The sequence below is a fragment of the Mastacembelus armatus genome, chromosome 17, assembly GCF_900324485.2.
Source record: "Mastacembelus armatus chromosome 17, fMasArm1.2, whole genome shotgun sequence".
NCBI classification, from domain to species: domain Eukaryota; kingdom Metazoa; phylum Chordata; class Actinopteri; order Synbranchiformes; family Mastacembelidae; genus Mastacembelus; species Mastacembelus armatus.
The window spans coordinates 16,934,893-16,954,444 of NC_046649.1; the positions used below are offsets into that span (position 1 = coordinate 16,934,893).

The following is a 19,552-nucleotide window of genomic DNA, read 5'->3' on the forward strand; positions in this document are numbered from 1 at the left end:
GTTTACTAGGAGTTTTTCTCTGATAAGTCTATTTTACCACTTTACCATTCTGCATTAAAGGGAGAGATCAGTTAGGATTGAAATAAATGATTAGTTTCATTATTAATTGTCTACTTTTGTTTGCCCTATAAAATGCCAGTAAGGAATAAAAAATGTTGTATTTCCCACAGACTAAGGTGACATCTTTTAATGTCTTATTTAGTCTTTCCATCAGTCCAAAATCTGAAAACATTCACTTTATTTTCACTTGAGACCATGACCAAGCCTAACAGTTAAGAAATGGCTAGAAACACCACTGGGTTTATGTGCTACATGCACAGGAAATTCCTCTGAATAGTTTCATAGATGACCACAAACACAGGAAGCTAACAATTACAGTAACAGTATAGCAGTACGAATAAACAACACCTTCAGTTTGCCGGTGTTTGTGTTGCCATGGAATTTGCCTCTGAACCTCACACGATCTGTCGCCTCCATCACTCTGTAGTTATCCTCCAGTTTCTTCAGCTGGTTCACTCTTTCATTTATGCCTGATCTTGAGCTTTTCTTTTGTGCTCGTCTTTTCCTTTATCTTTGTGATGTTGTCTTTGTCCATCTATCTGTTTACTTCCACACACCCTGTTTCTTGTGCCAGGATACACTGTTGTGTTACATGAAGTACCCATCTGTTTCATGCCCCCTACTTCCAACCTCTTCCGTCTCAGAACAAAAACAAATCAGTGACCATACTGTGTACATGGATTCGAGCCATTAAGTGCTTCTTGCCTTGCTTGTTTAGGTAATGATCTGCAACGCTGGTATTGAATAGAGCACTGAGCAGTGCTTCAATAAGTGCTGATAAAAGTACTGATGCTTGATGGAGGAAATACCCCTATCAAAGACTTTTTTTTCCAGAATATCTGAAGCTTTTCACATTACAATTACTTTTATCAGCCTCCTCGCCTTCTGTCTATAGATGTACGAGCTTGTATCTTTGACATTTTATCAGAGCCAGATATTTTCAAACCTAGTCAGTATTCTTTTATCCTGATGAGTTAAGTGGGGGAGTGGATTGTCCATTCAGCTGCTCCAACGTCAAGTCACCAAACGCCGTCCGCAGAGAAAATAAATGCAAGCGTCTGATAAATCTCAGCTTTAGATAGTGTGTATTTCGCTTCATAACCACTGCTTGAGCCCACCTTTGATTTCTGACCATTTCACCACACTTTTTTAAAGGTTATGTTATTACACCTAAAAAAGTCTTTGAATAATCTCTCTGTTGTGCTCTCAAGGCACACGCTGTTTGAAAGATTGCCACAGAACACCAGCCATTTTATTCCAAGAACAGCCAGTTTTACATTATCCTGACATTTATATTTTCCTTTTTTCACCTGCATTTGTGTGACTACAGAGCAATCAGATTGTAGATGTCCCAGCTTTCTCTGCAACCTTCCGTCCCTGCTATTTGTTGTTTATCTGAGCTGCAAATACACGAGTGTTAACCCTTTATCTCTTTTTTTCTGAAACACACATAAATTGGGTGAACACAAACCCGCACAAAGAGACAATTTGAGGTTTTGTGTGTCTGGGAGATTCTTAGATACCAATTATCCAGTGATCCGGTAAACGCACACAACACATGTGCTTATATACAGAAACATGCACACAAAGAGGATTTCACAGTCTTTGTTATTAATGATTTTCAGTGGGTAGACTCATACTGAGGACTGTTGAAAAACTGTGACAAGAAGAGACAAAAAGAGAAGATCAAAGATATGGTGCATTGTAAACTAATTGCTTAACTTGCGGATTGCTTCTTCTGATGTTTACTTTCTCTCATATTCATTTCCCCCACACTCCCTCTTTCCATCAGATCTTGTTTTCTCCTCACTTCTCCCTGTCTTTTTCTATCTCTCACTTTTGCCCCATCTCTGGAAGAATAGCAATTACGGCCCACGGTTGGTTGAGGCACTTGTAAATGATTGAAAGTGAGAAAAAGAGAAGAGAAGGACAGAGTGGCCAGACTAATAAGATTCAGAGAGCTGAAAGTCTCTATTGTCTCAGGGTCCGTGTCGGTGAGAAGCAGGAGGAAAGGGGCTATCTCTCCATCCATTTTTTCCTCTCCTTTAACTTTCCTTCTCTACTTCTTTCTCTTTTCATTTATTCCCTTCCTCTGACTCATTTCTACCCTGATCCTGAGGCCAAAGAACCAAACTCAATTATGAACTCAGAACTTCTCCCTGAAATCTGACCCTGGCACTGCTTCAGCTGTCACTTAAGTAACATGAAGGCACAAAAAGTCTCAGAACAGGACTGCTGATTAACAACCAGCCTGTCGTGTAGTTTGCGTGGTCAGATGGCCCAACCAGTGGCTCTGTAAGGACATAGCAACTCATGGTGTTATGTCATAGATTCCCAAAAAACAAGAAAATTAAGAAAACACATTTTTCTTGATATTCAGATTTTGTCCATATGTCCTCTGCAAGTAGATGTTTTGCTGGTGCTAATTTGGTATTCAGTTCCATGTTGCTGTTTACACTGTGCTTAGAGATGTAATAATGGTGAGAAATGAAAGATTTGATTGCAATCACAGAATAAAGACATTTTAAAGGTCTTTCTTTTAGTTATGCAAAGACAGAGCAGTAAATGTATTATTTAACAAGTTAATGTATTTTTTCCTCCAATACCCTGGACATTATGCCATAATGTGGATCCCCGCTAGAAGCCTAGAAATTTAAACCTCATGCCGGCTGATTGTAGACTTAATAACTCAAAGTGTAGGCCAGTTTTGTTTTAACAACCTAATCAAATCAAAATTTCAGTTATTCTTACAGAGTACTCCTCTGATGTAACATTGGCAGACTCACATTGGACAGGCAAAAAGTAGATCAAAATGAATGAAGCAAAATTAGAGTCTGTCTTTTTTTCTCCCACCTCTTCCTTGACAGAATCAGGTGTGTATCTAGTAACGACTAATTTAGCCTGGAGCCACTAGCCTCAGGCAGAGATGAGCAGTGACATTTGAAGTACTTGAGGCCATTTATGAGACTATATGTAGACAAAAAAGCTTCATACAGCTTTTTTTTTTTTTTTGCACATGTAGTAGTCCTCACTAGAATCTGATGCATATAGTTCCTCTTTAAATTTACAATATTTATACACGTAATTCACCGGTATGATAATTTTTATTGACCCAGTCCGAACACAGACTTCAGCAGACTTTTCATCTTCTGTCAGATCTGACAGATACATTGACACACTCACCCCATATCTGCAGCAGTGGAATAGGGCCCTACCCAGATTAGATTGTACTGAATATAATTTGGAGCTGAACTACTTGTGCTTTGGGTCAAGTCCTGGTTATCAGGTGGAGTCGGGAAACAGGAAAACTTCTATTCATGTTCGTAACTACTGGCTTTGTGGAAAAAGAGTGACAGTGGCATCAACAGAGAGAGGAAAAGGTGTGAATGTTGATGTTGATCTTTCAGTTTTGATATATGTGGTGAGCAGGGCAGAGCAAATATACAGCGTCAGATGGGAAGACAGAAAAAGTAAAGAGCAACCACAATCTGTGAATAGATACCACGTCATAAAAGGTCCTCAGAAGCAGCAAGATACTTGAGTGCTCTCATTTTTATCCTATTTCTGTTTCCTTGTTATCAAGTCTGACCCAATGCTGAATCACAGCCCTAAATAGACTAACTAGTTGTGTGTGTGTGTGTCTGTGTGTGGAGTTGCCTACACCCTTAGGTCTGCTCTCAGTGTACTGTCAGTACAAGCGCTCCTAACCAAATAGTTCAGAGATTTAGTTCATTATTGTTGGAGGGGAGTATACAGTGTGTGTGTGTGTGTGTGTGTGTGTGTGTGTGTGTGTGTGTGTGTGTGTCTGTGTACAGTGTATATTTGCAGACAAAGCAGCAATGTATCCCCTAAAGTGCAGCAGATGTCCCAGATAGAGTGATCAAGTAGGGTGATTATAATGTATTAGTGTAATATCACCACATAGATAAGCAGGATATTATGTGTGTGTACGTGTGCATGTGATAATTGCACAGCTATCGACCACACATTACAACTCTCATTTGTCATTTCTGTCTCCACAAAAATGAGCTCATTCATACTACACACACACACACACACACACACACATTTCCTCTATCTCTCTTTCATGCACATGCACTTTGTATAATTCATGTCTTCTGTGCCAGAGCAAAAAGCATGATGGCAGTGTTTATTTTAAAAGGTTACTTTGCTGACGTCACCGGACTATTTGGAAGCGCACTGATCTCTACCTGTTCCCATCTTTTCTGACTAAAACAACAGCATGTGTGTATCATGCTCCATCAATTAAGCAATGATAGTGAAAGTGCATCACTTCCCTTGCAGCTGATGAGGCGTGTTTGTGGAAAATCAAATGCAGAAGACTCATTAAGAAAAATGGACATCATTTTAGATTCCTTGGCAAACAATAGTTTATCCATCATCACCCAGTTTAACTGTGTTGACAACACTCCACTCGGTTGTTGTTTGCCAAGAAATGGCAACGACTACCCCTAACACCCCAAACTGACATCTTTATATATATTTTTTATGGAACAAATCAGACTTTTGTTCATTAGAGTTGCAAGGACATGGATATTTCAATTTTGACCAGAACCAGAGCTATTTCTTTATGGTTTCTAACTCCAGCTACATAATTATTGCACAGATATAACAGTGATAACAATCATTTCAAGAACTTCTCAGCAGCACAGCAAATAAGTGTGTTATTTATTATGATTTTACTCAGATGAATATCAGATGAGTATGTTCATCATCGTCAGATCACGTCAAGTTCTGGGATATATTAGACACTAAGTACACATAGTCATCGTGTTGGATGAGAGAGAAATGTGGAAGTGTAAAGACACGACTGACCTTGCCAAATTATTTTGTCCAGACAACTGAATCAGCACATCTCCAAAATGGCAAGGCTTTGTGGGGTGATCCCAATCAGCAGTGGTAGCACCTGCTGATAGCAGTCACAGGAGGGACAAAGTGCATGTAAATTCTCCAACTAATGCAAAAACCGGTATGGTCCGTAAAACAACCTTCTGGGTTTTTTAAAAATTTTTTTATCTCTGATAAAGATAAGCTTTCAAATAAAATACGCTACTTTTAAAATTTTGTGGCACTAACAATACCTTTATCATCAGTTTGATTCATACTTGAGCTGCACATAAAACTTTAGTGCTGTCATTTTTCTGTATAATTTTTTTTGGATTGATGTTTCTCTGCAAGCAGTTAATCCTCAAGAGAAGCTATTATAACCTGAATACCGGTCTTTGTGATTCCAGAAAATCTATTGTACAATATTCTGCTACTAAGAAAGAACACAGTGATATTATAGTATAATCTGGGGATCTTGTCTGCTGTAGAGACACAGTGCTCTAAAAACACACAATGCTCTCATTGCCATGTATTGAATTTTAAGCCTTGCCCTACATAAAGCATAATATAGGTCCCTGAAGTGGGTTATTTGTTTAAATTTAAAATAGATGGTGAGTAGAAATGTATAATTAATGTGTGGCTCTACAGAAGATGTCATAGCAGCATTTATAGTACTTGGCACTCAAAGGTAACCACATTAATTAATCATAAAACTGTGTCAGAAAACAATTTATAAGTAAAAAAAAAAAAAAAGAAACATTTTTTTCTGGTACTTCCATTTTCTGTTGTGTCTTATTTTTTCTGTCTGAGCGCTTAAATAAAATGAAAACATTATCTTCCACTTACCGTCTCATTAGCATGAGATGAGGAGGAAAAAAGGAGGCGAAACGTGAGTGTGGATAAGAGTCAGGGAAAGAGCTGTTGAGACTATTTGCATTTAGCTCTTGTGGTATGATAAAGAGGTGTGTTATGAACATGTAACCTTGTTGGCATCGATGAGGGTCCTTGCCTTCGTGGCAATGATTGGAAGAGACCTCTCAACGCAAAGCTCATTCGTCAATGCTAAGTGGATTATTAGCTCATATACCTGTATGGGCCTCATCTCTCTCCCATCCTGTGATGTACTCTGCAGTAAAGTAAACACCTTGTTGTTATACATACTGGGCAACAGAAGATATATGTACAGTATATATCGAATATATAGTATTAATATGTATATATATATATATATATACACATATGTGTATGTATATGTATATATATGTGTATGTATATGTATATATATGTGTATATATATGTATATATATATGTGTGTATATATATGTATATATATATGTGTGTATATGTATATATATATATATATGTATATATATGTATATATATATATATATATATATATGTGTGTGTGTGTGTGTGTGTAGAATAAATAGTATATATAGAATATCACCAATCATATTCTTTAGAAATACATTGTACAATATATGCTTATAAGTAAGATAATACAATGCAGTATATCTACTGTGCCATGTCCATGTAAAAATTATGCAGAGGTCTTCATGGATACATCCATGATAAAATTTCCACACTTTATACTGTTTAAAGTTTTAATTGACATACATCATGCAATATGTTTTCCTTTCTTTTAGACTCAAAAAAATGTAATACATAATACTAAAAAAAATATTAGAAAAACATGCATTAATGAATCACATTTAGCATCTACAGTATGAACAATCAAAGCTGCTTTGTTAAAGTGAAGGTTATCACCAGACGATAGTTGCAGGCCTTTGGTTGGAGCCCAGGCAGCAAAGCTTGTTCGTATAGTTTAATTATCATGGCTCTCAGAACGAGGCTGTATTTGTCATCCAGGCCAGAGATTTAAACCCCGCCCTTCTTTTAAATTACTCGGAACCTGCAATCTCGTGAACACATGCACACACGTATATAGCACTGGAAAGACAGTTGGGTCGAAATGTGAGTTTGGTTTGTTTGCACTAATAAAAGCTGCTAATTCACTGATGTGCTCCAGTCATGTCTCCACTTAAATCTCTGTTGGAGACCACACTTTTGCATAGCATTTGATATGTCAGCACTCAATTTGTAGTGATATTGAATATGGTGTCACTGACTGACTTCAAAGTTTTTGTTTATATTTTAGGAATATATGTTTTCCAAAGCCGCCTGTGCATCTTTATAAATGCTGCATTATGCAGTGCCTATCCCTTGGAACCATTATTTCTGAAAACATTTCTACAATGCATGTATGGTGTTGCTTTGAAGCTAAAAGAGCTCTCTACGTCCCTCACTCCCTACATCCCTTACTCCCTATCAGTTTTTTTTTTTTAACTTCTTTTTTTATCCTGCCTTCTCTGTTATCTTCTTCATCTCAGTAACTCTTCCCTCCTCCTTCTGTCCTCAGTGGGGCGTTTGTTGATCGAGTTCAGCTCCCAGATGACGATGGAGCGAGTGCAAAAGGAAAATCCCAATGTGACGGAGGGAGGCCGCTACAGCCCTCCTGACTGTCGGCCTAGATGGAAGGTCTGTGGATTTGTTACACAGTGTGTATTTCACATATTTCAATTAAAACATACTTTGCATACCTACACGTTTAAATGTGAAAGTCCATTTCTTTCAGCATAAGAAAATGACACTGTGAATGTTATCTATAAATAAACTAAATTTATGAAATAGTAAGTAACTTGATAATGTGATAAGTAACTGTCTGCCAAATTTGTGAGTTAGTAATTCAAAAATGATCAGATACCAATTAGTTTGTTTAATTTTTACTTTTATCACGTAACTCATCATTGACTTTTTTTCTGGTAGAAGTGCACTTCTAGGGGTCTCAGTATTAGATTAACTCTAACAGGAGTCTATAGTCTCTACAGGTTAGCAGACTGCACACACTAAAGCCTATACTTTATTTGGTTGTTTAAACAAAGATGAGCATATTTCAGAATTTCTCCTTTACAAAGACATTTTACTGAGGTTCAGGGTGCTTCTATCAGCAAGATTACACAAAAATTGGTTCGCCCATTGCAATGCTTAATTGTACAGAAACCAAGGTCACTCTTCTCCTGAGTGTAAAATTACCATGAACTTACACAGTAAAATTACAGCTCAGCCTTGGACTGTTTGGACAGCTGAGATTGACTCACTTAAAACACAGGGATGCAGAACAACCTCAAATCTGTCCAAGATCTCTGATGCCATTAAGAGCTGCTACCTGGAGCTGCTTCATTCATTATAAATGAGTACTGGCTTTATGTGCACAGTGGCATTAACCAGGGGGATTTTCTGTGGAAATGATTTTCTGGTGCAGAACGGTTCACTATAGGATGAAACCAAGCTCATTTAAGCATAATTAGCCAAACAAGCACTCCATCATCCGTTGTTCATGTCAACACAACAGTTTTGGATACAACATCTTACCTGTCAGCTTCAGGAATACAGATTAAACTGTTTAAATTAATGGTTTGGGCTGCAAGTAGCCATTACTTCATATTACTATAATTGGGGAGAAGCAAAGGAAGCTAATTCTTCCTTGTGTCATCTGGAAATTTAAAATGTTTGACATTGTTGTTGGAAAAATGATTAATTATCCAGAGTTGATGATAAATCGACTAATGCAACTCTAGTTCTGTAACTGATAGAAAAGAGTAATTGTGTTTGATATTAAAAGTTCTCTAAATAAAACTATGTATTGTGTTTAGGTGGCCATCATCATCCCGTTTCGTCACAGGGAAAACCACTTAAAGTACTGGCTGCACTACCTCCACCCTATCCTCAGACGGCAAAAGATTGACTACGGCATCTACATCATCAACCAGGTAGGTCTGTTACAAGACTAAATGCTGACATACAGTAAAGAAATAGCCACATGTGGCCTGGAAATAATGATTACCTTCAGTCCTGATTCATCTGAGGATTATTTTTCAGTTAATTGTTATGAAAATGGCAGGCAAATGACTGACTCCAGCATAAAGTTTGGGTGCATATTTATGGAAAGGCTGGCTAAAAGAGGTTTGCTTGGAAACAAATCTGGTGGTATTCAGCTCAACAGTTACCAGGAGAGGACACATGTGGAAACAGATGCAGGCACAAAGTCCATCTGTAGCTTAGCAAAGACAACAGGCCCAGTGTGGCTGCCGTTTTGAAATTAATTTGCCTTTGAGGTGTATGAGTGCAGTCTGTCCAGTCAATATGGAGGTGATATATATCATATATATATATATATATATATATATATATATACACAGAGTATTACAAAGTATTTCTGCTTTCTCAAACTGGAATATGGTTGAACATGCAGTAACACTTGATAACTGCTACTTGCAAACACCTGTTTCATGAAAAACAGCACGGCAGGCCAAGTAACATGTTTCTAACTTTAAATTATGGCAAGAGTTTCACACATACTAGATCCTTCAGCTTTTCTTAAGTGTGAAAGAATCATTTGAACTGAAGCAATCATCATGTATTTTAATTCATGAAAAAGACTATTATCCCTATTATTACTCTTGTGCCTAGCTAGTCATCATTGACTGTGCGATCTGCAGAATAAATCTTACTTTGACTGCACTCAGTTTAGCAGAAGCACAAGCAGCTTAGTTTTCTAAGTGATGTTGTGAGAGGGTTTCTTCCATGCTGCACTGGGTGAGAGTGTTTCTTTTTCTGCATTTTGGGTAATGAGCTCTCGTTTCTGCACTTCCACTCCTCTGTGGACCTTGTGCAACACCTTAATCAATCTCCCCATGGAACAGATCGTTGGTTCCACCTGTCCTGCAGTGGTCTGGTCAATGTCCCAGTGTCTTACTCTCTCACAACCCTGTTGAATCTCAGAGATGGCATTGATTTAAGCAAAAATGATCACATGTTTTTTAATATATTTGGGACTTGATGAGCTACATAACTTTAGTGCAACCAGCTATGCAGATGTAGTGCTTTAAATCACAGCTGGAGGCATCTACTTCACTTCAAAAAAAAAAAGAAAAGAAAAGAGCAAAACACTTTTGGTTTTGGATAAATTCTATAAATGATAAGAGCATCTTGTGGTGGTACAAGTTTTTACAAAAGTTAGTCAAACAAAAAATTATTTGTTTGTTTTAAAGTCTCAGACCTCCTTGGATGTCCTTAAAAGAGGTCAGGACAAGTGGAAGTCCCCAAAATAGATACAGCAAAGCAGGGAAATAAAGACAGGCAGAGTGATCGAGAGAAATCAAAGTGACAGAGGTGAGATTTTGATGACAAGAACTCCTGATGTATCTGACATGACGGGCGATTAAACCTTTACACTCTGTGGCACTTTCAGAGAGGACGGTAGAGAGCACTTTTCTATCATGCTTGCTCATGTGTTAAATGACTGGAAATCTGGAAGCTTTTAACACAGATCCACTGGAGGGGGACCAAGGTAAGGGTGGCAAGTGGTGATAATTTTCCCCCTCTAGTCTTTTTCTTGCTAACAGATAATGGCTGCCATGTCCTTAGAGTCAAAAACAGCATTTTCTGGAAAGAAAGGCCCCTTGGAGATAAAAAAATGCTCAGAGTACCCTTTAGCACACATGCATGTGCACACGCACACAAAAACACAGATGCATGAAACCTCACACAAAAATATATGAATTAATATTAGTGGTTCATACATATTCCCACAAACAGGATATAAAAAAAAAATCATCTTTTGTAATCTGATTTTTCAAACTGTCAAATATCAATATTAAAAATCCAGTATGTTACATGTTTTCTTTAGGTTTTGTTGGTTTTTTTAACCAGAAAAAGTTTAGATTTTTTTTGCTACCAAAGAAAAATAATATAAAAACACATTACAAAGATTTATCTTCCAAGATTGTTATCTCTACCATCCTAATGTTATTGAGAAACAATCATGAGATAGTAATTATTTATAAATGATGGCACAGAGGTCACATCATAGTTTTCACTAATAAAACAGCAGAAACTGCCTGTCATTTACTGGAAAAACTGACTAAATTCATGTGAACATTAACTTCAGGGCTAAGGGTGGTTTTTCTGTATGCTGCACCATCCTGCTGCCCTTGTTTTGCCACAACCCGGACGTTTTTAATCAGCTATCATCTTGCTCTGAAAAGTGGCGCTACTGCTGGTGAGGTACAGTGAGTAGGCGTTGCAGAGGGATCATGCGGAAAGTGATATAGCAACCTTGCTGTTCTGCCCTGCTGCTCTGTGTCTTCCCTGCCTGCCGAAAACCGCGGCCAATGTTTGTTTGTTGGCCATCGGCTCATCATGTAAACTGGAGAAAAGCCCAGAAATGCAGGCAGTGAGAGAGGAACAGAACAAAAAGAAACGCAGGTGAGAAAGAGCGAGAGGGGAGGGAGGGACATGAGTGACAGAAGTGATGAGGAAAGAAGCACCATCTGCTCTTATGATTTTTATGGTAGCTTAAGGTCGATCCAAGCTGGATATCATTATTGATTTATACTATCCAATACTCTGCAGCTATAGATGGAGTCTGGAAGGCAAAGTCACAGAATATTCTCTTTTCTTGTTTCTTCCCTAATATTTCCAGTGGTGGAAGTAAACAGATATTACTCTACTACAAGGAAACGTCCTGCTTAAGTTAAAGTACATAAGTATTATCAGCATGTAGTAATAATGCTACCTGGCTAACTCTGAATTTTAGATTGAGACTGAAATACTAACATTTTGCATATTATGTGCAGTGTGAGGAGGTGCACGCCACCTGCTTAATCAAGTGGACGATCAATGATCAGCCGCACAGGCAAACATTACTCTGGAATATTTTGCAGGGTTAGAAGTACCACAGTGGGATTTCCCATGTGGCTGCTATTAGTATATTTTAATATTATTGGAATAGTATTTTACCTCAGTCAGAGATCATGTTCTTACTGTTCTTTGCAGTAAATAGAAAAGAATCTTTCAGTGACTCCAGCAATGTGGATTCTGCTGACAGTTAATCCCCCATACATCAACATCAATCTCAGTTAAATCAATACTAGAAAATAGCACATAAAGAAGATATTGGGGTAATGGATGGTGCTAAAGTACAACACCACACCGCATGGGCATGACCACGATCTTCAAAATAAAGAAGTGTGATAATGGCCATGATGTACTGAAAAAATATGGTTCGATGTTAATGAAAAACCTTAAGTCCATTGATTAATTGTACGTAAACTTTTCACTACTGGATATCCGTTGTGTCTAATCCTTTCCAGAGGTATCTACACCAATTAATCCACTCACCATTAATGAGGTACTGTACAGAAGCATTAAACAAAATGTACATATTCCCCTAAGAAAAATATGCTGCTTATGTTGTAACACTAATATTCAGGGGTGCCATTGATTCTAAAGTAGTGTAAATCTCTATTTTTGTGGCATTTCAGCACCAGCAGAAAATCGAGAGGACAAAAAAGAAAGCAGGATAAAATGCATCATGCTGACATGTGGTTTTAACACACACAACACCATACTAAGCTCCTGCCTGGCGCCTTGCTCCACTAATCCACCAAGATATGACCCGCTACCCCCCTTTCTCCTTCTGTCACCCATCCAATCCCTCATACACACACACACACATGCTTTCCAGTAACTCCTCTGCATCTGTCTAGACTCTCAGTTTGTGTTGTAAAGGAAGGAGAATCCAGTCAGCCTTCACACAGTTTGTTCTTCTTATTCATGCCTGCACTTCAGGCCCAGCAGTGTCCGGCAATCAGTGGACACCAAGGGATGAGGAGGGATTAAGCTCTGTGTGTTTCTGTCTGTATTTGTTTGGGCTTTAAGGTGGACCAAGCAGTTCATTGGTTCATTGTGTGTGTGTGTGTGTGTGTGTGTGTGTGTGTGTGTGTGTGTGTGTGAGAGAGAGAGAGAGAGAGAGAGTCAAAACACTTCTTGAAATGTCAATGCTACCTCTGCCTCTCCACTACACTGGTTGAACTTTGTTTTTTACTGTCCTTGATACGTTGCTGATGTGCTCATTTCATAAAAATCCAAGATGCTAAAAATGCTAAAAACAATGTCCATTGGCAATTACTGTAATGCATCTACAATCACATATTCCTCCTTCTTCATGTGAAGATTTTCATTTCACATTAAAAGTCCACTCTGTTGAAGTCAGTGGTGTCCTAACGGAGTAGGTAGCATGCTGTGCTGTGGCAATGAAAAATTAACACAGTATCGTTCTTGTGAAGGTCGACATTAAACTATCAGAGTTGCAGAAATATTGTGAAATTCTGAAACACACTTTTCCCAGATTTGTTTAGATGCGCCAGCTAGAATGAAAACACATTTGGATTTACTGAAAAAGCATAAGGAAACCACACTACTGTTACTGATGCTATAGGAAATCATTGTGTGTCTGCGTTTGTAGATATATGTATATATATATATATATATATATATATATATATATGTGTGTGTGTGTGTGTGTGTGTGTGTGTGTGTGTGTATATATATATATATATATATATATATATATATATATATATATATATAGAAAGAGAATGATAAAGTTCAGGCACCAACATAGAATATTCCATCCCTGCCACTCTTTATCTTAAGCTGGTATTAGCTTTTTTTTTTTCAGGTGACAGACAGAACAAAGTCTATTTAATTATAACATTCATTATTTCCTTATCTACTTGGAAAGGGTGCAGGCCTCTATGAGATATTGAGACATAAATTCTTAGAATAAAGAAAAAGCTCTGTGAGACCTTCGTTTTTGACTCTTTCGTCTCAGTTTCTCTCATTTTCACCACCACTGTATCCCAGGTGTGGTTATGCACTTTTACTAGAAACTGAAAATGGTATAAAAGAAAAAAAAAATACATTGAGGGAGTTTTTGTGTAGTTGACCATGGAATAGGATATTGATCTGATGAGCAACAACTCTGTTTCCTTCCTCCTCCTGCACCTCATCCCTCTGCAACTTTATGTTTCAGTGTTTGCTGGAGCGTTGTTACTATTCTGTAGAGGAATTGTACAGTAAAATAATGTTCTCATTCGCTCTGTACTCTTAGACCTCATTGAGTCCCATGTGCAAAATGCTTGACATGACTGTGCTGGCCTGTGCTTTGATGAATTATAGATTCAGCTCCAAACTCCTTCTTCCCTCCCCACTCTGCTCCCAACACAAATGTTGAATTTTACAGGTACTACTTATAGCTTCTATTTGCATGGTAATAAATTCACTTTTCTGAATATGAAAAGTTAAAGTAGCAAAATGTGGGATAATATATATGATTTTTACATCTGCATATTTGTTAACACAACCTATAAAAATATTTCCAACATGGCTAAAGTTAAAAGATCTCTTACAAACTCTACTGAGCTTATTTTTATTTCACTGGTGTAGTAGTTCACATCTTGTGGCTTGGACTATGATCTCAACTGAGACTTTGCTGTGATATAAAACTGAACTTCACTGCAGAATAGAGAGATCATATCATCTTCATAGTTTTCTTCTTTATTTTATTTTGAAATTGCGCAAACTAAATGTAATTGAGATTGCTGCTGAACAAAACAGACGGATAGACTGATGACCTGTCCAGGGTGTACCCCTGCCTTTCACCTGAAGAACACCCGGGATAGGCTCCAGCAGATCCCTGTGACCCTAAATAGGAATAAGCGAGCACAGATAATGGATGCATGGTTAAATGCAGTTCATCATGAGCCCCTTGTCACTGGTCAGTGGAAATGCACACTGTGACTGTGGCTGTCAAAGCTGAAACACAAATCACATAGAGTAATGTGAATTAACACAATTTATAACATCTTTAAAGCCACAAATTTTGGAGTCTTAATTCAGATTCAGTCCATGCTTTGAACTAGAAGTAATGCATACTACAAAAGGTTACAGATCAAATACTTTAGGTTTCAGAATTAACCCTTATATACGTTTATGTCCAAAAGGAGTCTCTCTTAAATCATCAGAATTTGTGAAAGTGAAATCATACTCACTTTACACCTTCAAGATCAAACTTTTTCATTTGGGGGATTTTTCCAACCTTAAAGGCAACGAAGAAGAATACCAGTTAACATTTAGCAGATGTTCCTTCCTTCAAATGTCATTGTTTTAAATTAGAACCCTAAAAAAGTAGCTGAAGGTCAGTATAAAGTTCAGTCAATTTAGCAGCCAATCAAACACAACAGTGATTAACAGGTCACTGAAGGCCTGTCACACACATTTGACAAAATAAAAACAGTCATGTTAAAGAGCTGTTGCAGAACTTTAGGTGCGTGTTTACTTGGATAAAGTGCACAGACGTAATTTGAAGCAGGGTCTAAGCGAATTGACATTTCAGCACTTTAGTCATGCATAATTTAATGTGCCTTTCTTTCCTCAGCTTCCCTTTCAATCAAGCGTCCATTACCACAAAGCTGTTGAGACAGCAGAAAACACCTAGAGAAAAGATAAATATGGTGCCTATTCATACATTATACTACACTTAATACAATATGTGAGGCTGTTGTTTTACATCTGAAGGGCTGTGTTGTATTTTATAACAAAACAATACTTTAAACACTTTTCATCAAATTCTGGAAATACTCTCCATGTTTGGAAAGGGCAGTAAAGTGAAATTCCATCTTTTTTTTTCCATAGGTAAAAAAATTGTAATAATTCAAATAGCAAAAAGTCCAGACTTACAACATCATATTGTCTGGCTCAATTATATTTCATGTGTTTATTTATTTATTTTTTTTATTTTCAGAGACCTTTAGCAAACACCATTTCCCATAAGCCCCAGACCATTGTCAAGTGTCTGCAGTTAGTGCAGACATCTGTCACAGGATACAAGCAGTGGAGATGTTTTAGACAGTGCAGGCTACAACAAAAAAGATTTTTCATTCATATGAGAGCAGAGTTTTGGTGAATGTTATGGAGATGGACAAAGTTACAATCATGTTTTTTGTATGTTGTATGTTTTTTTTTGTGACTTTACCTCTGTCATTATGGTATGACTGCAGTCCTAATTGCTTTGAAATTATCCCACATTGTGTTTGTGTGTGTTAGTCTAAAATATATGTGATGTGTGTATGTCTGATGTGTATATCTCACCCTAATCGCATGCTGTTGGGGTTTGTAAGCAAATCCTACCCAACTCTGAAGTTACCCCCTTTTTTCTTTCACTTCCACTCAGGCCCAGAGTCTTATGAAATTCAGACAACAGCCCTTCACTGTTCAGTTTGCTCTTTTGCTGTCAACCAAACAGGCAAACCTGACGACCTTGCTATTCAGAGAGCTGAAAACAGCTGTATGAAACCTTCTAACCACCTTGACAAGCTCTCGTTAAAATGGCCTGGAAATGTCACTCTGATTCAAACCCATTCGTTCCTCGGTTGTGCCCCCACCTCCCACCCCCAGTGCTCAAGTCCTGTTTGGCTGTAGCTCTGCTCTGTTTCCTTCCTGCACACTGATTTAGCAGAAAATGTCAGACAAATAAATGTTTTCTTCCCTTCTTGCTCCCAAAGGTTATGACTGGGTGAATATTGCTGATAATCAGCAGAAAAGAACACTTGCGCAGTTGCAGTTGCCTGTAGTTCATGAACAAAAATTTTAAAAATATATTTTTATTTGTTGTACTTTATTTTTTTTTATAAATATATTATTTTATAGCAGTAGGCAGCTTTAAGTAGTAGCTCCATTGGAGACTTATTAGATGCCAAAAACTGCACAGAAGGTTTTGTTACTCTGAGACAGTTTTTTATTAATTAATCTGTTTATTCTGTGTTGTAGGGGTGTTAAGGTAAACCCCATTCACCTGAAGTGAAATGAAATGTCCACATGCATGTATCTGATTGGCCAATAGAACAGAATCTTTTTTGTTGGTGTCTATTGCATTGGTACCCTCACCACGTTCATCATATTGGCCTCATTGAGGAATCAGTTTTATCAACCTGGCCTCAGTATTTAAAGCTGTCTTTGTTTGTTTTGCCTTGAACAATGACATCCTGCATTAAGCAGCCTTGTCATTTACTATGTTTTATGTACTGTATATAACAACACCATTTCCTGAGTACAGGCCATCTCAATAAAGGATTTAAACAATGCTGTTATTGTTGAGGAGACATGAGCAGCAATCTGATTTCAGTCTGGGCTTGGGAAATCAATATTAATGTGGAGTGTGAATGCAATAATGGCTAGAAACACTGTGGATATGCCACACATATTAATCTCTAGTAGGCGACCTTAGATCAGGAGATACAACTGAACAGATGGTAATATAGAAAACCGTTCAGTGAAGGTCATGCTTTGTGTTTCTGAAATGACACACGTCCTAAACAACCTACACCTGCTGCAGTTTGTTATAAAAGCAGGCATTCCTCTGTAGTTATCTCTCTCTTTGTTTCATTTTGCCCTCCTTCTGCTTCATCCTGGCTAGAAAAAAAGAGGCTGCACTGAAGATGGGTTTTAATAATGTCAGCAGTATTAGAGATTACCACAGGGGACAAGATCATTGTGTAAAACATACTGCAGTGAGCTATAAAGCACAAAAGTGGAGTGGGAGAAAAAAAATACTGTTAGTAGTAATTGTTGAGAAAATTGCCCCAAAATGCCTCCCATTTTTCCTAATGGCTGCAGCACGTGATTCCAAAGCAAGATGGGGATAAGTGAGACATCCTGTAACTTTCAATTCCCTTCTATTACACAAACCCCTTTTTTCCTCTCTCTCTTCTAGACCTAATCTTTGTTAACATGGTGACTGTTTTCGAAAGGATATGTGTATGTTTGTATATGTGTGTGCACGATGTGCAAATTGCAGCGTCTCATCTGTGTGATAGTGTCTTGTCCCAGCATGCCAGATGAGGCTCACAACACAACAGAACATGAGCGAGTGCAGTTTGTTCCATTATAGACTCACACAATTTATTCCTGGAGCTGTTTATCATTGATATATCTGCATTAGTTGAAAAAAATCAACCTTCTCTGTAGAGGTAAAATATTATTTCATATTATTTTCATATTAAACATACTACTGTTTAGATTAAATAAAGAAGTTTATATGGTTTTTGATCATGTTGTAAATAATGACACCAATTATAGGAGGTTGGAAAGACATTGTCCCACTTCAGCAACAAAAACATGTTGTCATTTTTGTGATATGTATTAAAGCCACGTCTCTCTTTTGTTTAAAGCAGGGATTTTCAAAGTTTGTTAGCCTTGGAAAGTATAGATCACTCTGCATCTAAAGATATGTATCATGTCTGTGTGTTCAGAAAAGTATTAATGAGCCTGTTACATCCTCTGCCAGGCAGTCCTGGCTCTAGTACTGAGGCACTATCATCATTTATGCATGTGTGAGCCTATTAACTCTATGTGCATGTGTATGTATTATGTATAGAGGTGACATGATGTGGCATGAGAAACATTCTGGCTTTTCTAAAATAATTTTATCATGATAAGCCCATGTGGATATGACATTTTGGCACTTTGAGGTGAACTTTTTTATCTTTTTTAAGCAAAACCAAATACACATTTGACAACTTTAGAGACATACATCAACAATGTATCAGGCTGTTCCCAACATCAGACCAATTACAATAGGTTCATCACTCAGTCTTAAATGTCTTACATTTTAATTTGCCGCACAGAATTTTTAAGTTTGCAGTCGTATTTTGCCTTCAAGGACAAGGCTGTTTCTGCTGTCGATGATGGATGTTTATGGGGTGAGTGCCTTAGCTTCCACATGATTGGCCATGGGATGTAGCGTAATAGCAGGTGTTATACCGGTAAATATAGAACTATCCCTCTGAGCGGACTGACCTTCAGCTTGTTTATCTATGCCTTTGTGTCAGCAGTCAGAGAAACTCTGTGAAATGTAAAAAGATTTTTGAAATCTTGATGAGGAAACCCAGGACAACATGGGCACCATATTAAATCGGTAATAAAAAAAATTGCTGTCAATAGAACCTAACACATCATTGAATATAATATGTATTGATTTGGCAAAATGAATGTGATATTGTTCTTTTCAAGGTCTCAGCAGGAGAGTCTTGTACCCGGAGCTTCTGCAGAGCAAAATTTTCCTTTTAAAAGATTAAACATGAGGGAGGCAGAGGGTTTGTATTGTATTGTGTGGTGTGAGGGAAGAGCATGCTGTCAAGATATCTGACATGACCTTCACTCTGTGAAAAGCGCCATCCTGTCGTTTATTTTTCAGTTATTCTGACTGCATCCCTTTTTCGCAGCGGTAGTGTGTTGAATAGGAAGTTAGACCAGAGTTAGAAGTGGTGGCTGACTTTTACTTGCACTGGGCAAGTGAAGACCAAAGTGTCATTTAACAGTGTGTGTGCATTGGTGTGTGATACAGTAGCGTAACGTTTGAGAAAAACATTTAATACTTTTTGCAACCTAAAAATAAATGACCATGTAGTACAGAATGACTGAGCTGATGGTAAACATTAAATTTAGAAGATCTGCCCTTTAAAATGTTTCTTTTAATTTCCAAACTAATGATTGTGTAGAGCTTTATAATTTAATTATCTTCTAAATAACATCTCCATGAAGGGTGCTGTTTGGTTTTAAGGTTTGTTCTGGCATTCGTTTTCAACACATGGATGCTAAAACAATAATTCGTCCTGATCATAGTATGTTGGCTGCCCTCAAGATGATGATGTTGGTGGCATTATAAGATATCTGCTGTTAA

General features: G+C 37.6%; 1 protein-coding gene across 1 annotated transcript in view; it reads left to right on the plus strand.

The window, feature by feature from the left end:
- b4galt2 (UDP-Gal:betaGlcNAc beta 1,4- galactosyltransferase, polypeptide 2) overlaps window positions 1–19,552 on the plus strand; it is a 109,772-nt gene that overhangs the window by 37,534 nt on the left and 52,686 nt on the right. Inside the window, exons 2-3 of the mRNA XM_026313450.1 lie at window positions 7,328–7,446; window positions 8,622–8,738. Coding sequence (XP_026169235.1) covers window positions 7,328–7,446; window positions 8,622–8,738 — 236 coding nt within the window. The remainder of the gene's footprint in view (window positions 1–7,327; window positions 7,447–8,621; window positions 8,739–19,552) is intronic.